Source organism: Labrus mixtus, chromosome 10, assembly GCF_963584025.1.
Source record: "Labrus mixtus chromosome 10, fLabMix1.1, whole genome shotgun sequence".
In the NCBI taxonomy this organism is placed as follows: Eukaryota; Metazoa; Chordata; class Actinopteri; order Labriformes; family Labridae; genus Labrus; species Labrus mixtus.
In genome coordinates, this window is record NC_083621.1 from 21,156,394 (window position 1) to 21,181,103 (window position 24,710).

General features: G+C 39.2%; 1 protein-coding gene across 2 annotated transcripts in view; it reads left to right on the forward strand.

Moving 5' to 3' along the window:
* Positions 1-2,473, forward strand: part of ctnna1 (catenin (cadherin-associated protein), alpha 1) — a 77,957-nt gene extending 75,484 nt beyond the window's left edge. For both annotated transcript variants that reach the window (XM_061048726.1, XM_061048727.1), the window contains exon 18: positions 604-2,473. In XM_061048726.1, the coding sequence (XP_060904709.1) occupies positions 604-894 (291 nt within the window). In that variant the 3' untranslated portion in view covers positions 895-2,473. The remainder of the gene's footprint in view (positions 1-603) is intronic.
* Positions 2,474-24,710: the final 22,237 nt, after the last annotated feature.

Below are 24,710 nucleotides of genomic sequence, written 5' to 3' on the forward strand. Positions count from 1 at the left end.
ACTTTATGATTAATTCTCTGCACTGTAATTTGCAGCCTATATTTCATAATGACTTAACAGATAACAGAAATAATGGCCTTCCTCTGCAAGTCAGGACTAATGTAGCCCAAATGTTCTCCAACCTTTTTACTACTTAAGATAACGTTGTAAAAGGCAAATGTTTACAGACCCTATTTAAGCATTAATTAACCTATTACTTGCCAGTCAAATTAATTAAAAGCGACAGCCTCTCTGTGCAGGAAGTAATGGATTCTTCCCTCTTTTCTTTAGGGGTGAAATGAGCCAATGCCTCCAACACATCTAGTCAAGTGTCACCAGAGTCTCTGAGGCTATTAAAGTGTGGAAATTAAATTAGTGTGACCTTTTCCCATATTCTAAAATTTCTCACATCTGTTTGTGTGCAGGGAAAACTCAGAAAGGTTGTTGATTCTTTTGTGCAACCACTTAAGTCTCAATTTATGTGTTTTAAATCTTGCATTAGGTGGAAGTAGATAATTTACTGATTTAAAAATAGATGTGAATTATGACAACATATTTGCTTTGGCTGCTTTACAAAGCTAACTGTTTCTCTGTTCTTCTCTCCCGACTCTTCCATGTGCTCAGTTGGACAGCGCCATGTCCCTCATCCAGGCCGCTAAGAACCTCATGAACACTGTGGTGTCCACCGTCAAGGCCTCCTACGTGGCATCCACCAAGTACCAGAAGAACAAAAACATGGAGGCCCTCAATATGCCAGCGATCTCCTGGAGGATGAAAGCTCCTGAGAAGAAGCCTCTGGTGAAGAGAGAGAAGCAGGACGACGGCCAAACCAACCGTGTCAAGAGATCCTCTCAAAAGAAGCATGTGAACCCGGTGCAGGCTCTAAGCGAGTTTAAAGCCATGGATAGCATCTAGACTGCCCTGTTTCTGAGTCAAGACAACACACACAGATTGACCAATGAGTTTCTATATAGATAAAGCTTTTCACTCTATCAAAAAAAAAAAGAGTGGTTTATCACGTTTGTTCCATTTTTGCATAGACAGCTTGTCTGTTTGACCAATTATATACCTTCACTGACTCTTCTGTATTCCTCAAGTTCACATTTGATCTAGTCTGCTTCTTAAACGTCTCTTAATAAGCAGTAAGAGGGAAATCAACTGGACAAAGGCATTTTCTGTTTGTTTGTGTGAGAACGAGGAGTGGTTTCACAGGTATTATCAGAACTAATTCCAAGAGGCTTTTGATTATTTTGTATCCTCTCCAGTTTTATAGTGAATACTGTGGGGTCCCTGGTGTTTTCCAGTCAAATGTTTGATGATTGCAAGATCCCTTCTGTTCTGAGAATATAAACTATGCAAAATCTCAACTGCCTTATTTTAACTGAGTCATAACAGTTGTTCATTTGGATGTGCTGGGCTAACTGGTAAGATTTTTAATATGTTTGGTTTAACTTTAGTAACCAAAGTCAATATATTTTCCATGCCTGTACTTTTATAACTTTATACATGCTTTGTTATGCCACTAAAACAGAATAAGTTTAAACTGATCTTAAACACTACTTTCAGAGCTGAACGATGCACATTGTGTATCCACTTTAACAAATTGTCTGAGAAATGTCATTTCTTCATAATTTAAGCATCTCAAGTTATATTCCTGTTTTTTTTATGTTCACTTATTTGGCAAACCAAAAGTGACTCACCAGCCCTCTGTTTGCAGTATAATTGGTACCTTTGCATCTACAATGAGTCACACAGATCAACCAAGACCAGTCAAACTTTGTAAATAAAACCCCAACTCCTCAGAGTCTGAGAGAATCAGGGAGGCTGAACAATAAGTAGACCCTGTGTCAGTAGTCCTCAAGCTGACAAAGCTTCATTAACTGACAATGTGACCAAACACCTTCACAATCTAAGAACGGGTCCAAATTGAGGGATCAATATGTTTCCTTTGCACAGCTTTAGAGAGGATTTCACTGTGTTTAAACTCATCTTCATTGTTTGTATTCCTTGTCTTTGGGCTTGAACACTAATCAAGGTTTTACTTGTGAACAATCTTTATAAAACTAGAAACAAGTTGCCAGGTGTTTGAGCTTTAATATTAAACAGATCTTTTCTTTCAGGTAACAGCGGTGGTGATTTAGTTGCTCTGTGCAGCAGTCGTATATGGTATCGTCCTGCGGAGTGGTGCATTGGTGTATAGCAAGGCTTTGAAATTCTGCTGCTCTTGACACCTGTAAATTACTGCAGGACGGGCATGATAGGTTATTTGACGGTTTTTATTTACTGTAGAATCAAGCATTTCCAGAGTGTTTTTCAATATGTTTGTTTTCCTCACTATTGTCTTTTTTTCTGTATTTGACTTTGGATTTTGAATCTTGAATGATATCAAACTACGTTGCTGTGGATTTTTGTTATTGAGAGCTGACTTATTAGTGCACAAGTTTCTTGTATTCATGTGCCTGCTTTATATCTAAATAAACAAACAAAATGAAAATGGGTCTGTCCTTGTATTCTTTGCAGCATACTGAAGCTATTTTCCCCTCCCTTGAACCCCCATTGTCCTTATATGCCTCTTTTTTTTCATTGTACCAGATTTATGATGTAGAGACAAGGTTTAGTACTAGGAAAAGTGCTAAAAAAAGCCCTTCAGGCTCGTTTTTTGCTTTCAAAGATAAAATGAGGTTCCACAGATCCCTAAATATGCTGCTGTGCATAATCAAAGCATTATATCATGTATACATACCCCCCATATAGTCTGCTTTACTGACTTGAGGGTCATATACAGCATGCTTTTGTTACTTCTATAATTGTGTTCCTCTGCTGTTGTGGTTTATTTTCTCTAGAAAAATAAAATAAGTGCAGCTTTTAACATCAAACACATTCTTCTGGTGGTGTTCTTTTTTTTTTTTTAACGAGACTTTGTGAAAAAATGCATTAGGAGACCAAAGAAAGTGCACAACATGAAGATAAATATATCTGAACAACTCTGTATGGAGCAGAAAATGGTCTATTTTTCCTTAAGTGCTGTAGTAATCGCACAACAGAGCCAGTATGAGTCATGACTGAGAAGATGTTCACTTTTATATTGAAGCCCAAACAGGATAGTTTAAGTTTCACTACGTGCAGCTGGTGTGTGATGACTGGTATTCATTGGGGTGGTTAGCTGACTGATTACCCATTTACCTAATTTCCATCCATTTAAGAGTCATAGTTCTTACGTTTTAAAATAATACTTTTTATGAACACATACAGATAGATAAAGTAGCAGTAGATGACAAGATTTCCAGAACCTCACTTAATCACTAGCAGTACAGTTGTTTTCTATCACTGCAATAATTACTCTGTAATATACAATATAAGGCAGCCATTCTGATAGTATACACACTTGAAAATTAAAACTTTTAACCTTCATTTGGAGGTAAATAAATATTATTAAGGTCAAGCTCGGGTTAGAAAATATGTGCACTTGTGAAATCTTGTTTGAACAGCTTTTCCCACTTGATTTGTATGTAAGTTAAATAACACAGGTCTTTGTAATCTTTAAAAAGTTATTTACAAAACATGTTTTTTGAACCATTGTTGCATTTAAAGGTGTATTCGCTCCAACAAACAGTCAAAAGTATAACTGTCGGTAAACCTTTAAGCTCCATGTATAAAGAGATGGGGGAGTTTTAGGAAGTCGATAATTTTGTTCTATTTTTTATAAGTACTGCAGCAAGGCATTTAAATATCTAGATTTGATTTTATTACAGGCAAGTAGGCCTTTTAAGAATATATAAAATAAGCTTTTGCAAATACAGTATGGACTCATACATAAAGACCTTCAACAGACCAAAAGAAAAAAAGTGCAGGTATATGGCAAAACATGGACAGGCTAAGGTGCAAATAACAGAATAAACCAATTTCTCCATTTCACTACTTTTTTTCTCCAGAATGCGGTGTCGATGAGTGAGCATGCGCAATAGAAAACTCATAGAGCTAGCTCACCTACATGAAATGTAGTAACCATAGTAACACACGATACACCTGTGTTTTCTTCTTAAGTGATTGCCGTGAAAAAAATGACCGCCAAAAGTGAGTAACCTTTTGACGACACAAAATGAGCAAGCCTGGAGGCGCGTTTATTTGAGCCTGGAGGAAACATTCACATAGACAAAGGCAAGTGCAAAAAGTGAAGTTTAATTAGCTTTAACCTCGAAGTTAAGATAATTTACAGCCATTTTAATCTAGCTAACATACCAAGAGAGGGTTGAACATTACAGAAAAAAATGTGTATTTACACAGAGGTTGGAGTTCACTGTACAAGGACAGAAACAGTCTTAGAAAAGACAATGTGCTTTGTAGGGCTCTTACACCTCTGACTCTCTCAATGAAATGTTGTGTTGGACTTGTTTCATACTGAATGGATAACAACAAATCCTGCATTACAACCCAGAGGAAAAGCAAGCTGCATAAGGAAGGACCGGCTCACCTCCAAGAGAAACACCAACATTACCTGCGAGTGGACCAATGGATGAAAGGATGTTAACATGAGATCATTTTTAACGCCTCCTCCAGCTCCTTCAGCCCTGAGTGAAACTTTCTTTTATTGTTTAAGCTGCTATTATGCCTTTGTTGTGTTGAAGTTTTTGGGTTAGTTCAACACTGATGTCAATGTTAATGGACTTGTCTTGAGAGTCAGTGCTTGTTGTGTGCATGCACGTCGGATTTTTTGTTTGGGTGTACCTCTTTGAGTTTATCTATAAATCTTGTTGCTCTTGCAGTTGTGACGCAGATTGAAGACGTAATATAGGCCTATATTGTGTTGAAGTGCAGCTTATAGCTAATCATTGAACACAGGGCTTGTAATGCTGCTTGTTTTATGAAGTAAAGAGTCTAAACACTGCTTTATCCACCTCACTACTGCTGTGTATCCTAAAATGGGTCCTGACAACTTGACTGAGCTACACTGCAAAAAAAGAAAAGTTGGGTGAACTCAAAATGTCAAGGCAACAAACTTCGATAAAATTTTAAGTTGGGCAATTAAACTAAATATTTTAAGTTTTGCTTTTGAGGTTGCTCAACTCTGAATTCTGATTTTTGTCAACTCTCCTGTAAATTTTACTAATTTATAATTTTACATTGTAATAACTCTGAATTCTTACACAGAATCCACTTAAATTTGGTTAAGTTAGTATAGCAGAATAATTTAAGAGGAATTTAAAATTGCACACTGCAATAGTTTATAATGTAATATAAGTAATATAATGTAACCAATAACTTCTAATCAAATGTATAAATAATTACAGATGCAACATATACATTCAAAACATTTGTTTTATTTAAACTGTACCAGCATCAAATCCCTTTCAACAGGGCCAAGTAAATGCAAACTGATGAGACCCAATTGTCCCAGTCCTAGCAGTCAAATTGTGCTACATTGTATACTTGTAGTTCTCTTGCCTTTGGACAGTCCTGTGCAATTTTGAAAGATGTGATTTCAAAGCACAAAGCACTAAGGGTCCTAAAAGTGCAACAGCAGTCCCTGTGAATGCAAGGCCAGGTTGAACCTCTGTGATGCAGTCGATAGTGTTAAAGCAGAACAGCTTCAATGGTGTGGGTGAACTTGCAGAACTTGCACTGCATTCATTTCAATCTGAAAAACAAAGATGACAATTTGCTGGGGATGAGTAAAGCAGTCAGCAGAAATTTTAACCATTTAATAAATCTAATGACAATGTTAACAGTAGACTGGACACTAGAGTTGACAAGACTGACAATATAATATTTTTTAATTTTTAATACATTTTGCTGCAGTAAAGATGAATTACAATCAACGTATATTAATCAAGGACACTACTCAACAAACCAACACCTACAACAGTCTAGGTTAAGAAAGTCAGCAGCATTTCAACGTTTTCAAACACCGTGATTCAGTGCAACCAGGACTAGGAATGCAAATTATCGATTGACTTCAAGTTGACTTCTAATGTAACACAGAATGGGTCATACATGGAAATATTTCAACTTTTATAAATCAACAGACAAGCAGTAACTTCTGACCAACACAATATTTGATACAGGTGAATTGGTCTTTCCTGCCACTACACTTTTATTGATGATATTAAATCTGATATGAATTACATCTTATTATTTTAATACTTAAATCGCAGTAGCATATAGTGAATTATTGAACTCAGCCTGATGTAAACGTTAATAAAACTCAACAGCCTGTCACACAAGCAGCTCTATGTTGTCCCTGTGTGATGTTCAGGGACAGGACAGTCTGAGGACAGAGAGCTTTGAGGTTGAAGTTTATATTAATGAAGGTGCACTGTGAGACTGTGACCCAACCACATGTCAGCTACTCCAGCGCGTCAAGCGATTTGTTTTTGTTTGTTTTTTTAAGCTCATGTTGCGACACGGCTAACAAGGACATAATTAAACATATCGTCATAAATGTGCACAATATAGGCCTATATTACGATGCATTAGAGATTAGATAAACTGAGAGCATAATAACTGTAGCCTACCTTCACACACGCAGATAATAATCATGTTATGGTTTAACGTTAACTTATTAAATCACCACTGTCTCAACAATCAGTCATTTAGTGACACCAGCAGACGGTAGAGAACTGAGTAGACAGCGGACCGAGCTGCAGCCTGTCAGCCGGCTCCGCTCTCTCTCTGTTCCTAAACCAGCCTGCTCACCTGCTGCCGTCCTGGAGCAGAGACGGAGTGTTATTACCACAGTAACACCGCCAACACTTCTGTAAGATGACATGTCAGCTAATGTTGCGACCACCATTTTGAGTTAGCATTAATACCCTAATGGCTACTCTTGTAGCTGTAACAAGTTAGCGAGCATGAATTAACACAACCAGTCAGAAGATAACATGCCTGTCCTGTTTGAACGGTACATGCTAGCGGCTAACTGATGCAGTCAGTATCAGTTTGCCGCTAGCTTTCGCTAATGACTGAAAACCTGTTTGTGTTTAAATGTTGAAAATGTGTAGGTCGCTTTCTCCATTAAACGACCTACAACATACTGCACAACACAACTCAGAATAAAATTCCTGTATCATTTTAACTTAAATAGGTCATATTATGCCCTTTTTGGGGTTCATATATTTAATCTATGTACCTACTAAAGTATGTTCACAATAGCTGAAGTTATAAAAAGTGTCTGTTTTCATGAACTGCCGCTCCATGCACCGGCTCGCTTCTGACTCTCTCTCTAAGGCTCTGAAGTGCCCACGTTCAGAGTCCCCACGTGTGCCAAGTCTGATCTGATTGTTCAGCCTGTTGGCTCTGCCGTAATTGGTCAGTCGCTCAGCACGGTTCTCGGAAATGTCCCGCCCCTTTTACCATATTGGGAATGCAGCCACTTTGGCTCCGAGGGGAGCATAAACATTAGCACCTTAGCACTACTGTGCTACCGCAGGCTACGGCATATCAGGGGCGTGCTACAGAAGTTAACGGGCGTGCAACATGAGCTGCTGGGCTTGCCACAACGAGCCAATGGACTTAGATCAGTGATATCACACTGACAATGACGTCGGACTGACAATTTTTTATCGAGGGGGGCTAGAACCGAGCGTTACATGCAGCTAATGCTACAGCTAACAGGAGGAGGTAGGAGAAGCCGCGTTTCCGCGGAATGTGAATTTTTACAAATAGATGTGCCTAAACATGCACAGGACACTTGGAAAACACACTAAAGGGCATATAAAACCAGAAAAAGCCTAATATGGGACCTTTAACTTAATTAAAGGTTGGTTAAAACGTACCTGGACTCCAGCTCGAGGCTGCACAGCCACAATGAGACTTCAAGTGAAGAGTGCCAACTCGGAAAGTTGGCTTTCCCGCATTTCACAACAAAGAAATAAGAGTTAGCAGAACTGTTGTCCCTTGTATTGAACCCCAACTCAAAGATTTAAGTATTAACAACTCACCAAAGTGTTTTGGAGCATACAACTGTCTTGCTTTGTTGTGTTAACTAACATTATTGCCTTAAATGTCAATCATTTATATTTTCAAGTTTTACCAACATAAATTACTGTTTTAGGCCAAAAAATACAAGTTGGCTTTTTTGCAGTGTAAGTTTTAAAATGAATTGTATGTGGTAACATACTCTAAATGAGAAAATAAAATTAGATGTAAGAAAAGTGCCTCTGCAGATCTCCTAAGAGAGCCATATGTTTCAGTGATATTTAGGCTTGTGGCCTAAAGTCAAGGACTGTAGTTTCATAATGACCAATTTAACATTAAAAAAGGCATGACAATGAATGGGATTTTAAAATGTGATTCTTAAACTTCATCTCTGTGTAAACCAGACCCTTGCCGATTATTAAGAGTGGCATCATTAAGAGTAAATCTGTTCCCTTCAATGTTAATATATCCATGGAGGTTTGAATTAGTCTGCCTGTAGAGAGAAGCAGTAAAGTATGAAACTATAAAGGTCTCAAAAATCATTCAATGATAATGATACATCTCCCATGTGTTTCAGTGCTTTGTGATGTTGAAGTCTGTGACTCTTGTGTTTAAGGGAACAAATCAAACAAAATAAAAAACATGTAGCCAGCGGGCTATTCCTTCCATAACAGTAGTTATATTATAACCAGCTCTATAACTTTTTTAGATTCATAGATGGTATTAATAAAATAAAGAATCATAGCATACAGGTGTTGACATTAAGCTAAATTTACCCTCTGGGCCACTGGTTTTCAAAGATCACTGGCCATTGTAGCCGCTGGCCCAGGAACGTTACTTTTGATTCGAAGAATAGCAGTCACCAATTTACTTACTTGAACCATTCAGATGCAAAATTAAATTACAACTTTTATTTAATTAACTGAGCTCTAGTTATAAAAATATTTTGTATTTTTCTTATATTTATGTGCTCATGTTTATTCACCATGCTGGTAACTGTAAGATTCTACTTAATCTGACATTAATATGAGGCTATGATAGATCTGGAATCTCTCCTTCTTTCTTCTCTGTGAGAAACTCTTCATCCTTAGGTCTTTACTTTAGGAGCTCTCTTAAGGGCTAAGATGCTTTGTGAATAACTTCCATGATCTAGTCTTTAACTTTAAGGGGAAATTTAGCTGCAGCATGTTTCAGCTCCAGCTGTCTGTCACTGAGGCTGAAACTTTTCTCCTTTCTGTTTCCATCATGCCCTGCTGTCACTCTCGACTCTTCCTGTGATTTTTTCCCTTTGAATGCTGATTTTAGCTCAGCTTTTGTCGGGATCTGATGGTTTTAAAACTGTTTTACCAAACGTGTTTTTTATCAGAGAAAACCTGCGCTAAAATCTGTGTGCGAGTCACGAGTGCACAATTCGAGAGTAGCGAGCGCGCTCGTGGGAGGGACAGCAGTGATGACGGCTGCCTTTCAACTGTGACGCGCACGAGCGCTTATGATACGTTGATGCTGTAGCAGTTATTAGCGCAATGTTTTTAAAATAATTACTGACAAAACACCGGTATGACAGGAAAGCGCTGTGAAATCGAGAACGTGTTACTGTCTATTTTATTTTTCAGGCAGTATTTTAACTGAAAAAGGAATATAGACCAAATGGTTAACTAATGGTGATTGACCTGTTTTCACATTTCTTGTCCCATAAGTAAGCCGTACAACTATTCTAAATACATGTGTGTAGACACATATTCTTTATTTACATTCTAAAAGATGATCTAGTGATACATTGCTCCCACTTCCTTTTAAAGCCAGACCCATAGACTGTAAATGCTAATGGATGAAGCCTGAGTGATGTTACCAATTCGTTGCTGATGGGGGCTTTGGAAGCCCCTTGGCGGTCACCATGCTGGAAATACTGTCTCCAGCTAAATTTCAGTCAACCTAACGACAGGCTAAGAGTTAAAGCTGAGGCAGGCCTTGAGCCTCCTGACAAACAGTTACACAGCTCCTGCCGTCAATCAGGTCAGGTAGGCACCTTATTATGGATAACGCTTATCCTTCATAATTTTAAAAGTGAGTTAAAAGCCCCCGTACAGTGTGTGCCGATAGAGACATGAGGTAATCGGACCAATTTAGGTTTTTTTAACCAGGCTATTAACCACGTCAGCTTCATTTTTCAACATCAGAGGTTACAGCGTGGCCTAACCCCACCACAGTGTCCCCAGACAAACACACCTCTGTAAATATGGCTGTTCTCCAGAGAGAAGTGGAGCCTTGGCATGTAATACGACGGTCATTTTCCCTGTCCTCTGAAACTGGAGACTTAAATCTTTGGGTCCTTTTTGGAGTAAGAGAATACATGGGTGTGTAAGGTGTATGAATGCAGATATGATGCAAAGGTGACAGCACTGAACAGCCCCTCGTGCCAACCCCCCTTCCCCCTGCTAGTTTCCTCCTATTTGTATTTTGCTGTGCCACTCAAACTGCTGTGGTAGCGTGACATGTTTGAATGAAGTTTTATCAATCACAGCGGTCAAGTGTGACAGTTTAATCAATAAGGTGAGATTTCCATTATTTTGAAATTAGAGCATCTGGGCTGGGAGAGGGAGGGAGAGCAGGTTGTTGAGGAAAGGGTGGGCTGGGTGCTGTACATAAACACAGGAATAGAGATCCTTCTGAAGTATTAGCACTGAACCAAGTGAGAGAGAATTGGCAATAAACTCACTCAGGCTGCTGAACTAACAATCTGTCTGTGCCACGGTGGGCGTCTTGGGTAGATAGATTAGGATCTGTATGAGTATAAATGTTAATGTTGACTGGTTGGAATGACCAGTGAACCACACCATGCAGATAATAAGGTAGTCCTCAATAAAATGTCAGTAGCTTTTATCAGGATCCCAGAGTCCAGCGAGTCCTGCTGGACACCCAGAGATGGTATGTAGCTAAAATGCTCTCCAGGGCCGACAAAAAATCACCAGAGAGTCTTGTATTTGTTGCATTACTTTGTTGTAGAAAAATTTGGTAGGTGGTTTCAGATGTAAGATACCAAATGGACGTGGAATCTGGTCTGATTATTCACATGAGATACCTAACAGTCAAAGTTAAGATGTGAAAATGTGAAAATGTCTTTTCTCTAACAAACACCAGGGGTAACTGGGAAGATGAGAAACATAAAATAATTGGGATTTATTTAATCTGGTTTGAAAGGTCTTCCAAAAGTTCCCCTGACCTTTTGAGTCTAACCTTTCCAAGGCGTCATTAATAGGGACACCTTCACGTGAAATTGTTTTTCTCAGAGCAGTGTAGAAAACAAGTTCCACAAGTCCCCTACAGCCACAACTACAGGCTGAGTGCTGGGTGTTAGGAGAACATTAAATCTTTTGTATTTTTATTTTTTCACAAACATGACAAGTAATTACAAGTCAAACAGAAAGGATACAATGAGATTGAAAGGCTAAACAGTTGCAATTAAATGATAGAGTTTAAGCAATATGGTGACACTAATCAATTGCTCTATGATAGAAGATTAATAGGTTGTTTTGTGAAAAATACGGGTAACCCATGTGTCAGAGGGGGTTAGAGGAGATACATATAGATAAATAAATAGCTATAGAATTACCCCTCTCTTCACCCTTTTGAGAGATGGACAGAGGTAATGCATCAACAGCTCATGCCAAGCATCAAAAGTTACATATTCAAAAAATGATCGACAATGATTTTTTTGCTGGCACAAATGGTAAATTACTAGATTGTAAATGTATATGCTAGTGTCAGGTTAATATTAGCACATTAACTCATTTATCATGTTTAATGGAAGTTTTGTCCCTTGGGGATAGAGCTGTGCATCTTCACTGTTCTTACGATTCGATTACGATTATCCTGTCAACTACTCGAATAGATTCGATTTCACGATGCATTACGATGCATCATTTATCTAACTGCACATGCCTACTTTTTCATAAACAGAGACAAACCGTTTTATAAATATGAACTCCTTTTGTTTAATTTATAAAGTGCTTTAGACATCAAGGGCATTATCAATGAAATTATCAAGCGGAGCTCAGACAGATGGACAGTCAGTGATTGGAATTATAACCCCGGTGTTTAAAATGTTGCTGTCAGTGTTTTCTGCCCTCTCTCGGTTTTTTAAAAGTTACTAACAAGCCTCTCCACTAGAGGCTCTCCTGTAGTGATAACGGAACCTATCGGGATTAGGCTAAAAGACGTTATGAAACGGAGGGGGGCGATCAGATCAGCGAGGTCCGGACCTCGGATGTTAATTTTTTTTATCAGTAGGTCTTCAATCACTTATTTCTATGCATTGATTTCCATGCATGCTGCTTGAGGTGATGTCAGTGAGCAGCTATTTCTCCTCTCATTCAATGTGCAGCAGGCAGGTGAGAGTGAGTAACCATGGTGACTGTCTGTCTGTCAATCAACGATGTCCTGCCCTCTTTATGAATAAAACTCTTCTTTCAATAAAACTTACTTTGATGTGTGTGTTTGATGTGTCACAGAATGAACACATTCTTTTTTCTCCAGATCTCGACACAGGTTCATGGAAAGCCGGTTGAGCCTGCTGCTGTACTATACATGCTCTCACTTATTAGTGTGGTTTCTCCTTATTTGTCGCCTCCGCCTCTTCTTTTCAGTGGTGACCGTCAGCGGTGTGAAAATGGTTTTCTCGTATCATAACAACGGACTACCGCCGCCTGGCATGGAGAGTTGTTTCCTCTCACGCATGCGCAGAATGTAGCCTACATGGTGGTTGCCGGTTGGCTGTAGTCTTTGCGATGTGTTCAAGTGCAACTTTTTGGCCAGGACGTGAGGCGCACAGGCTGCTTATCGGTTAATACATTTTTTTTTTTTTTTTAAGATTTTTTTTTTTTTTAGGTTTTTGTGCCTTATAATGGAGAGATAGGACAGTGGATAGAGTCAGAAATCAGGGAGAGAGAGTGGGGAATGACATGCAGGAAAGGACCCACAGGTCGGTCTCGAACCTGGGCCGCCCGCGTGGAGGAGCAAAGCCTCCATACATGGGGCACGTGCAGTAACCAGTGCGCCACCGGCACACTGATTAATACATTTTTAATGTAAACACAAAACTCGTAAACGCGCTTGAAGTTGAACATCTTTTCAATAGGACGCTGTCGACATCAACAAATCTTTCCAAAATATATGATCCTCTTATTTGTCTACGGATCGTTTGAAGCTGTGATAGCTGGGCTGCATTATTACTAAGCTCATCATCCAGACAATTCAGGAGGGCAAGCAACTTGAGCATAGTGAAGAAAAAAAAACAATCTTGAATATGAAACATTGGCTACAGTAAAAAGCATCAGAGCAGTGTCGGTCTTACACTGGACATTTTTAAGAGACTGTTGTCATATAAAGACGCATGTGCAGTTATTCTTTGCTCTCATCGCACAAGCGCTTCATCCAAGTGCTCCAGAGTGCACAGCCAGCGCTTTTCTGCCTGGAAAAAAAAGAATGCTAGGTGGATACAGGGCCTTACACTTGGAAACACCTAATCTGCTTACATGGTTGCCTCACTGAACACAATTTCATACCTTAGCCTATTCATAGCATGGCATCTGAGACCTGTTACATAAAAACTAATCCTAAAATCACCTCTTTCTAATGTGAGTGTAGGTCCAGGGTACTTATCCCTGGGGCTGTTAGTCTGAAAACATTGTGGAGTTGGATACTATGTATGTAATCCACTGAACTGGTGCCAGCCTTAAAAAAAGCACTATCTTTTCATTTGAAGTCACTTTTATAATCAGCTCCCAAGGAATCACAAAAAATAAGTAAAAAGTAATGGAATCAGCAGTGGTACAGACAGAGGTAATTATGTTAAAAACTCCTTTTACAATGCTATCTTAATACTGTAAGCCTCGCAGTGAGGGCCGCCATCATTGTATTGCAAAGAATGTGGTGAACATGTGTGTGTGTGTGTGCTGTCTGGGACGATTTGTGTGATGTAATTAGATGTAAAATGCTTTTTTAGCTGGCTCTTTAATTGACTTTTGGCTAGAGTGATTTGTGGCTATCAGGTTTTCCCCTCGTGGCACCATGTTGTCTTCAGTCAAGGCCAGTGGATTATTTGCAAACACCTAAATCCACTTTCTTGAGCTGGACTTGTTCGATCAGCTTTCTTGTGTGGAAGTGATTTCTATAACACCCTGGAAGAGCTGCTTTAAATGTATATTTTTCTCTGTGCTAAGATCCCCTCAGTGATATTCCCAGCCGCTTTACTTGAAATACATCCTGACAGCTTTTTAAACAGTCCCAGATATTAAACATTCAGTTGAACACCTTTGCATAAGGTAATCCACTAGTGTTATACAGCATTGCTGACTACCAATCATCTCATATGTATTCCAGGTACCCAGCACTGTATTTTAATGGCTGACATCTCAGGGCTGCAATTCAAGTGTGATTTATATCTTCTCAAGTCATCAGTTACTATCAGATCCAAGGATCTGACTTTGTGCTTGCAGGATAAGCATAGCTAATATAGAGGGGAGGAAAAAGAAAAAGAGCTGTGTCACATTGACAATTTTTAGTGAAAATTTGAATCAAAGGTGCTGCAGTAGGGTGGAGAAGGTTAGATAGAGAGTAAGAGAGGGATGACAGGGCTCTGCATTGGTACTCAAGCCTGTGTCTCATCCTTTAAACCAATTTCCTTCCTCAATACTCCAGGGAGTGGTCTGATTTGCACCGTTTCCTTTCTCCCAGTAAGTGTTTATCCTGCGTTTACAATTAGATCTCGCTCCCAGCTGCCGCATTAATCAAATAGTCAGAGATATACTCGGCATTTGAAGATTGAGGGAATGTGTCCTACATCTCTACCTCTCCGCTAACAGGCTGCGAAGTGGCACCGTTATTTGATAAGTTATAGTCTCACACAGACTGTACACAGATTTGACAGGTCAATAGGATTTCAGAGGGCTCTGAAAGGGAGCCAAAGTCAAGGTTATTTAGATGTCAAAACATGCTTGTAACCTATTGATTATACTAGTATTTTTACTGACTCATCTTGTTTTTTATGTGTTGAGAAAGAATAAAGAGGATGTGCACTGCACTTAGCCAACATGTGTATTAGAGAACAGTGTGTTAGAGAAACATAAGCTTTATTGGATACTGCAATCTCAAATACATTTTTAAACTGTTGCATGGTCCGGCCCCTTCTCTGTTTGATGAATTTGTTACAAGACGTCAGGATTCCAGTAGAGTCAACCTACGGGCTTCAACAAGAGGTTACTGTCACATCCCAATGTGCAAAACCTCATTTGGACAATCAGCCTTCTCTGTTGTAGGAGCTAAACCTTTTAAAATGTATTAAATCATGACTAAAGGAGAAACAACATTGTTCCCACACATAAAAGATAAGCTTACAAATGTCTGTAGTATACTATACAGCCTTCTTTTGTAATTGTATTTGATCTATCTTGGATTCATGGAACTGTTGTGTCATCGGAATCGGGGGGGGGGGGGGGGGGGGGGATACTGTCACTGAAATTATGCAGCTTTAAAGGTCCCATATTATGCTTTTTCTGGTTTTATATGCTCTTTAGTGTGTTTTCCATGTATCCTGTGCATGTTTAGGCACATCTTTGTGCAAAAATTAAAAAAATTCCTTCTCCCACTCCTCCTGTTAGCTGTAGCATTAGCTGCACGTAATGCTCGGTTCTAGCCCCCCTCGAAAATAATTTGTCAGTGTGACGTCTTGTCAGTGTGATATCACTGATCTAAGCCCATTGGCTCGTTGTGGCAAGCCCAGCAGCTCATGTTGCACGCCCATTAACTTCTGTAGCACAGTAGTGCTAAGGTGCTAATGTTTTTGCTCCCTTCGGAGCCAAAGTGGCTGCATTCCCAATATGGTAAAAGGGGCGTGACATTTCCGAGAACCGTGCTGAGCGACTGACCAATTACGGCAGAGCCGACAGGATGACCAATCAGATCAGACTTGGCACACGTGGGGACTCTGAACGTGGGCACTTCAGAGCCTTAGAGAGAGAGTCAGAAGCGAGCTGGTGCATGGAGCAGCAGTTCATGAAAACAGACACTTTTTTATAACTTCAGCTATTGTGAACGTACTTTAGTAGGTACATAGATTAAATATATGAACCCCAAAAAGGGCATAATATGGGCTCTTTAAATATTAGAATTTAGAAAACACTTTCTAAATAAACAGGGGGTTCAGATTTATCTCACTGCTTGTTTTATTATTTGAATTGTAGAATTGTAGCAAGTTTTATAGCCTACAGTGAGCAGAATTGAGGCTGTGATACATTTTTAAAATTCATAGCGATGCATTTGATTTGTAGTGCTGTTAAAATGAGGGCTCGACTGATATGGATTAGATCTATGTCAGATCTGCAGAGATAGATAAATTTAGATAAACACATTTATTGTGTTAACCCCTTTAAATGCAGTTATCAAAAACTTGTGGAAAAGATATACAGTAGAAGGTAGACAGGATGGTCACTCAACTGGAAAGTAACTGTGCATGTAGGTGATTCAACGCTTGACACTTGAGTGATAATGCTTGTTGTAATCCATATAGCACACTGTGCTGGTGACAGCCAGACAGAGAACTGCTAGTGTGATACGGTACAACGATACTCAAATGAAATGCTATTTGACTGGTCAATACATCTTAGAATATTGGCACATATGTGCAATATAATTAGCCGACAAAAATAGTCACTAGATATGATAATATCGGCCGTTATTATCGGCTGGCCGATATTATGATTAATCGGTCGGGCTCTAGTTAAAATAGAGTGCTGAGGAGTATATAGATTTTTGTTTTGCCGATCTAAAAAATAATCCAATTCATACAAAACCCATGATCCCATCCTAGCACTGAGATTTGTGATCATTTGCATTTCTACTTTTTAGTTTAAGGTTAGCGGCAGTACAAGCTGACGTTTTGGGCAAATATTTGTGGATGCGCTGCCATGTATCCAAGGCCTCATCTGACAAGTCAACATTTTTCAAGTGTAGTTTTTTCATCGCATTGTTTGCGCATGTGGTAAGTGTGCATGAGCCATGTGCATAGGCTGTAGTCCCCCTAGCGGATAGCCCGGGTTCAACCTGTGGCTCCTTTCCCACGTCATTTCACTCTGTCTCCCAGATTTCTGACTATCCACTGAACTATTTCTAAAATAAAGGCATAAAAAGCCCCAAAATAAACCTCAACATTTTTTCTTCATTCTTAAAACCTGGTCCAGATATTGTGCCAACATAGATAAGCTATTATTAAAGGGTTTTGAATGATTCAAGCCCTTTTTAAATAGTTTTTGTTTCCTGAACCTTGAAAAGTAAAAATGAATGGCTCAATAAAGAGGCAGAGTATAACTCTACAGACACATTTAGCAAAGACACTATGGCCTCATAGTTCATGGATGCAGAATTGTGTGGATGTGGGTGCATTCCTCTTTCTTCATAGCATAATGTCAATAGAAATCCAGTACAATCACTTAATGCACTCTACCACCCCACTTTACATATGGGCTTTAAATGCTTTAATCGAAGACCTGCTCATTTTTATTGGTGTTCTTTATAGGTAAGGTTAGTGATGATTTTCAAATGCACTCCGTGATTTGTGGCTAATTAGGGCGAGAGTTGGTCAGATCACAAAAACGTGTGTTAGCTTGAGGGCACAAGTTTGCTAGTGGGGAAACAAAGGCCACAGCATGACTAGAGACCAATTCTCTTTTTGTAGACGTGTAATAATATAGTACAGATTTCAGATGAAGAGACCACCAAGTAGATTAGTTAATACCAGAGGGGAAAGCAGCATTGTGGTATTTCTCAGAAACAGATGATTTACCGATCCAGTTGTTGTTTTTGTCACTATGGTTACCTTTTAAAGCTGAAGCATTCAGTCAGGAACATGCACAGCAGCCAATTATTGCAGAATTATTTCTGAGACAGCCAGAGCCACCTTCTTTCAACAACATTTACAGATGAACATGTATAACACTCATCTAGTTACTATGGTACCCGTCAATAAGTTTGATATAACAAGAGAGCAGTCAGTTTTGAAGCTGACAAGGATCTGAGCTTAATTGACAGCATCTAAATGGCAGGGCTGTGTGGTTTATTATGAAATACCTGTCACTAGTAACTGAATTTGAAGAAATTGGATTTTAAATTCACCTTGAACCATTGCAATTATCAGAGAATTTGAGGTTTTATACTTTATTAATTAGTAACATAATCTGAATAGCATGTTAAATGTGTAAATGATTATAAGTATATAGAATTATAATTATTAGTTTGGGGCTGACATACTACAAAGTTTGAAACTGACATTGAATTCAGTTGCTTTTAAACTGTATTCAATAACATACTATATGACATTTGGTTTCGAGTTTATTAAATTTCAGTTAAAAATCAATGAATCCCATTTAAAATGTTGTGTTCAAATTCAGTTTGTTGTGACTGATATTTCTGCTCACACAACCTCCCCGGTACTTTGCATGCCTCTCTTTTTTGCCTTTGGTCTGACCTTACGTCCATGAAATAGACTAATTAACAGTGGATAGAGCCTGAGTGTGAGTGAAGTCACCCATTGATTATTGAAAGGTGCTTTGAAATGCTGTCTAAACCTAAGCATGCCAAGAATGCTATTCAAGACATGGTAAGAACTGGAGCTGAGGCTGGCCTTGAGTCTCCTGACAAACAGTTACACTGCGCACGCCCTTCAGTAAGGTCAGTCAAATGCCTAATTGTGAATAACTTCTATCCTTGATAAAATAAAAATGGATGAGTTATATGTTATACAACAATTCACCCCTTGTACAGTGTGTGCAAATTCATCACACAAGCCGTTTTCACATGCACTCCGGATAATATCTACATATTTACAGGAGGACTTCTCCGGAGATTCTCCGGAAGTAGCCATTCACATATGCTCCTCACAGCGGGGGCGCGGGGGAATTTCCCGACGTAAGACGTGGCGTAAATAAACAACGCGGAAGTAGCGGCTGTAGCAACAGAGTCCGCTACACGACGTTATAATGAGAATATTTGCCTTTATATCAATGCTATGTGTAGTCCAGTGGAATGACAACATCCACAAAACAGAGGAGAACAACTTACTGACGAACAGAAAACAGAATGCAGCCATTTAATTACGTGTACGGAGATCGTAGTGGTCGCGTGCAGACACTTTAGCCGGTCACTGTATATAATCGTCATTGATAACTCTGTTTTTATTATATAAAAGGTAAGCAATATTCACAATAAGGCGTGTACCTGACCGGATTGACAGGTGGGCATGATGTAATGGTTTGAAAAGACTTAAAACCTGCCTCATTAGCTCCCAGCCTTTAGTTAGGTTGACTGAAAGTTTAGGTTGAGACAACATTTCCAGCATGGAAAGTAATGGCAATGGACTCCAAAGCCCCCTACAGCAACAGATGGGTGACGTCAATCAGACTTCGTTTTCAAGGTTAGGGACAAAAAGCAAATGGTCCGGATTTGCGTGCCTTGTTCCGATGCCCTGTTTCAGACCACTGTGTCCTGTATTCATTCGTGTGTGTCCCCTATGGAGTCCACATGTCCACTGGTCAGACGAGTAGGGGAACCTACAGAACTTAAAGTGGGGGGCTTTAATGTTGTGGCTTATCTGTGTTACCATTAATTGGTCTGTTTCTTTCCCTGTGATGCATTTAAACTGCTGAAGTCACATGTTGATTATCATAAGCAAGACCTGCAACAACACCTCCAGCAGCAAAGCACCCAGTTTATTATTCACTTAATAATCCCTCCTCACTTCTCAACTTTATCGGCTGTGAAACCTGTCTCTCTACACTGGAGGAATTGTTTCTTCTTTTTTTTCCCCCATGGAAAGTGTTTCCTCTGCCAGTTTTATAAGCAGCTCTTTTGCTGTGTTGGCAAAAATCATCTGCACCCAAATGCAAGTGGCTAATGCAGCCCTTAGGTGGGGAGTTTACACGTTATGTATACTTCAATATTTAATGAGCTAAATGCCAAAGCTTCAAAGAGTCATACAATTCAGTGGCGAAAGCACAAGCTTTGAGATGTAAATCACTTCTTGTGGACAATATTTTATGAAGGTGATGTTCCTTCACCACAAATTGGATTGTAAACACAAACTGGTTTATTTCCAAGTGTGTGAATAAAGGGGTGGAAATAATAAAAAAATCAGTCTATGAATAGATTTGTGAAATAATCAACAGTTGCAGCCCTTGTTCTTTCCATCACTTTGCCTAAAATGAGATGCTGCTGTCAGTGCAGTGGCTTAGCTACGGTGCCCCTTCAGGGACAAGATAGCATGTTCAATGTTATCAATCATCAATGTGATAAAAATATATAAATAATGCATGAATGTTGGACCTTAATCACATCACAAGTAGCGCGTTAAGACTGACAGCCCTAGTTATATTTTGAAACTAAAGCTCCAGTTTGGATCCATGATTATTGTTTTTGGATAAGCACACAAATATTTAGCCTCAGGCATGATAATGTGTAACTGTTTGGAGCTGTAGGTTGAACTCTGGCTTTAAAGCTTTAGATTACTGCCACACTGTCACTCATATCCCTGACTGTTTTGTCTCCTCTCTTCCACTTTCAAACTGCAATTCTAATCCAATTTCAAGCAGAGAAAAGTTGATTTATTTTTGTGTATTGTCATCCTTACTCAAATATTTTGTAAATCTAGTTTGGTGCATTAATAATCAATGAATTCCCTGAAGGATGAGTTTAACCTTGAGAATAACTTTACATGCACAAAATGCAAGTACTGCCATTACCTTGGAGGTCAATTTCACTAATGCATCACAAACACACCAGTGCTATTCTCATTCTGCTGCCAGTTCCCATATCACTGCTGTCATGTATGTTGTGATGTTCATGGGCCTGCAGTGACACCAGTGAGCATGTGGGTGTGCCAGTATGGTGCAGACAATCATAAATGCTGCTGAACTGAACTGAGCTTGAAATACACTGAGTAAATCAACCTTCCATTGTTATGAGCTGCTGTGTAGACTGACTTAATTACAGTGATGTTCAATAATTTGTCTATGGTGATGGTTTCACGAACTGAACTCAGCCTTACAGCACGACTTGGTACTCTTCTCCACGCCTGATTTCTATTGTCCTGCACACTTGAAAAGCTTTATTTAAAAGAAAAAAAATGTATTTCTCCTTTAAAACACCCATAACATCTAATTTGTTTTCCCGCTTTTACAAACCTTTTATAGGCTGAGTAAATCAGCAGGCTTCTCTCTCTCTCTCTCTCTCTCTCTCTCTTTTCTTTCTATCTGTATCGATGTATATTTATAGATATAGTATTTCTTTAAATATAGAGATATATTAGTATGATGAAGCGTGGCACAGAAGAGAAAAATGAGGCTCCACTTTGGAACAGTGCCTCAGGAGTGTCTACTTTTTACCCTGATTGTTCTGTGTTCCTCGAAGGCGGGCAATATGGGCGACAGTTCAATATGAAAGTAGAGAGAGGGGGAGTACTATTGAATTGGTCTAGTTAAAGTGAACTTGTTATGGCATCAGAAACACACACACACACACACACACACACACACACACACACACACCAGATGATTCCGCCTCATTAGAAGAACTTCACATTGCTTCGTGGATGATGCTACAGACATATTTTGATGATACTGTGTCTGTCATGCAAAAGAATCAATACATCCACACTTGCTTTTTCAGTATCGACTCAGTTTTGTCTCAGTTATGTTTCATGTTTTTTTATTTGGCAGTAAATTGCATTGCAAACAAAACAAAACAATTCTATGTTCTAGTCTGAAATAAAATCAGTTTAATTTAATTTAATTTCAGTGTTTCTCCTACCATTTATTTGGGGATGACCTCCAACCACTCCAAATGAAAGTCCCAAATTACTTAATTTATGGAACTTATGGGTACTTCACTCCAACCTGTGATTGGGATGCAGCCGTGTCAGATTACACACAAGCGCACTTTACATTGCAAAGATGATAGCGCAAACAAGGAGTCTCACTCGTGTTAAAAAAAAAATCACCCATGTTTACTAACTCTCACTCATTTAAATGAACATTTACAAATTTCCTTGGCCTAGTTGTTTAAAGATCCAAAAAAAATAAAAAACAGAACAAAAATGTTGCCCCCCCGCCCAGGGAGCCTGGGACAAGGCCACCACCTCTAACAGATAAACCTCAGTGAAACACTGAATTTAGTATTTTTTATTTTGTCATATCCTCAGTCTGCCAGTTTTTAAACAGCCCACAGCCCCCATGAGCCAGTCGAACAGCAGAGTGCTGACAATGCAGCTGCCGTCACACTGCTTTTATAATAGCATACATCAAGCCTTAAACGCTTCAGAGAAACACTCAAACATCTACGTGTGGGTAATTTTTGTTGCCCTATAGATTCTGCTCAGACAGACAGAGTGTAAAATAATAGGTGTGCTGCACAAGAAGAGCCGTACTGTTTCTAGTGGCAGAGTTGATATTTGGACTCTCGTAATCAGTGAGTCGGTGGCATCTGCAGAGGCCTTCTGCTTTTGCTCTTGCCCCAGGCGCTGCAACTAACTAAGAGTGCTCCAGTATGCAGAGTGCACTCCTTAATGTAAATACTTAATCGAATCCTGAGTTTCCATATGCATATCTGATATGGATACAGGCTCCAATTTCAAAATAAATATTACATAAAGCAACTATTTGCATAAACTTGTCTTTTATTATTGCCATGGTATTGCACCCCTATGATGGCGTGTGTGTATCAGCTGAATTCATCTTTATGCATTTACTTTTACACCATCTGGTTTTATCACTTTATATTGCCTTTTCGTGAAGCATGAAAGTGTTGTTTTAAAAATGTAATGTTTTGTAGCAGTCAGCGGCCACCTGAACTGCACTGGTGTTCAGTGTGACAGCTGTACCAGCATCCACTGCTTCATCCCATAGCTGAAGTTGTACTGAACTCAGTGCCCGTCATTGCAAACCTCAATGAACGTCTTCCGACAGCTCGAGTCAGCAGCCAAACTTTTCCCACCTACATATTAAAACAAGTCCAGAAATGTTCGAAGAAGCTGGCCATGTGTGATTATAAAAACTTTCATCAAACACTTTCCTGTTCCCTTAAAAATGAGGCGACAAAATAGGAACAGTAATTAGGTACATTCCAAAATATTTGTGTTTTTTTCAATATGCGTGACGTCCCGTCAAAAGGGAAATAAAAAGTTATTTTATTTCTGATTGACTTGCCAACTGTACCCTTAAATAAAAGCAAAACATCTGTCTAGTCAAGAACGGGTCCTGAGCTCCTTGTTAAAATGCCTCTCTATGTTAAAGATTGGTTCTTCCATTATCACAGCCAGAACTGTACATTTGAAGAATGCTATTTCAAATCTCCCAAAAGACTGGTTTGTCAAAACTGGATCTCTGCCTTTGTTTTTTTTTGTGTATCAACACATAGCATGAAGGGGTTGGTACCGAAAGTGCCGAGATTTCATTTTCAATCTGCTGCAGTTCACAAATACACTTTATCACTGAGTATTTCATAAATGAGGTCCATTGTGGTTAGGTAGATCATTTCCATAAACACTTTGATTTAAGTTTCTTGTGACTACAGAGGATACGTATACAAGCAAGCACCAATTAGTGAAGGAGTTAAATCATGAGCAGACTAGACTTAAAACACAGCAATGGCCAATTAGCCTGTCCACCAGTGTGTTATCCCGGACTCTGAACAGGACAAGAGAGAACTGCCAGAGGCGTTATTGTGCACAGTTTTGTGAAGTCCAGGCCATCACCCGGAGTGACCTGAAACTGGCTGACTGTTAATCTTTTGGAGCCTTTAGGTTGTAGGATGACAATGACACATTGGTTGCTGCTGGCAGAATTCAATAAATAAATACAAAGAAATCTGTAACACCCCAACCTGGAAAACATGTCTCTCTCATTGATCGGTTTATGCACCGGTAGATCTCCATTTGCCCCTTCGAAAATGCATCATGCTTTTCTTGAGAATCACCCTGAGGATTTACAGATATGATCAAAACATGCTCAAACCTCAGAGCTTATGTGATTAAACAACAGGAACACAAAGATGCAATCAAAACTTCAAAACATCCTCCCCTGGCAAATAATTCATGAAACGTTGATATATTAACAATGCTTTTCAAAAGTATCCCTCTTGTTTTGAGCTCTCACTGAAGCTACTGTGGGCAGCGAATCATGTGACAATGTCAAGTGTCGTTCATAGCAGCTTTGCTTCTAAAGCCCGATGGTGTTTGATAGAGCTTGGACGATATGCCTTTGATTTGATTTTATCATGATTGTTGAATGCTGATTCGATTGATATTGTGATTTTTAAATATTGCGATACAACAAGTATTGCGATTCAATACTAACAATTATTGTGATTTTCTATTCATTATAGGAAAAATGTAGTGGAATCATACAATAGATAAATGAGTATTATGTGTCCACCTGTTTCTACAAACTCACTTTCTCTGTGATCATCAGCTGAAAAGAAGTATCCGTTTTTTTTCCCCCTCGGTTCTGGTATAGTAATTCTAGTATAGGAATGGCTGGCTAAAGCAGTTACATCAGCACCTGGCTGAACAGCACAGGCTGAGATGTTTCAGTAGTGGCACCCAGAGCGGCTGAATAAACACTGAACAAACACACTGAACAAGACGCTGGGTGCAGTGGTGGACTTCCAGGTACCCACATGCTGCTTACTTCACTCTCGTCACTGGAAACAGCTCTGCAAAAAGATAAATGGACTAACGTAACATTTGAGGTAACCTCAGCTAGCATGCTAGCAGGCTA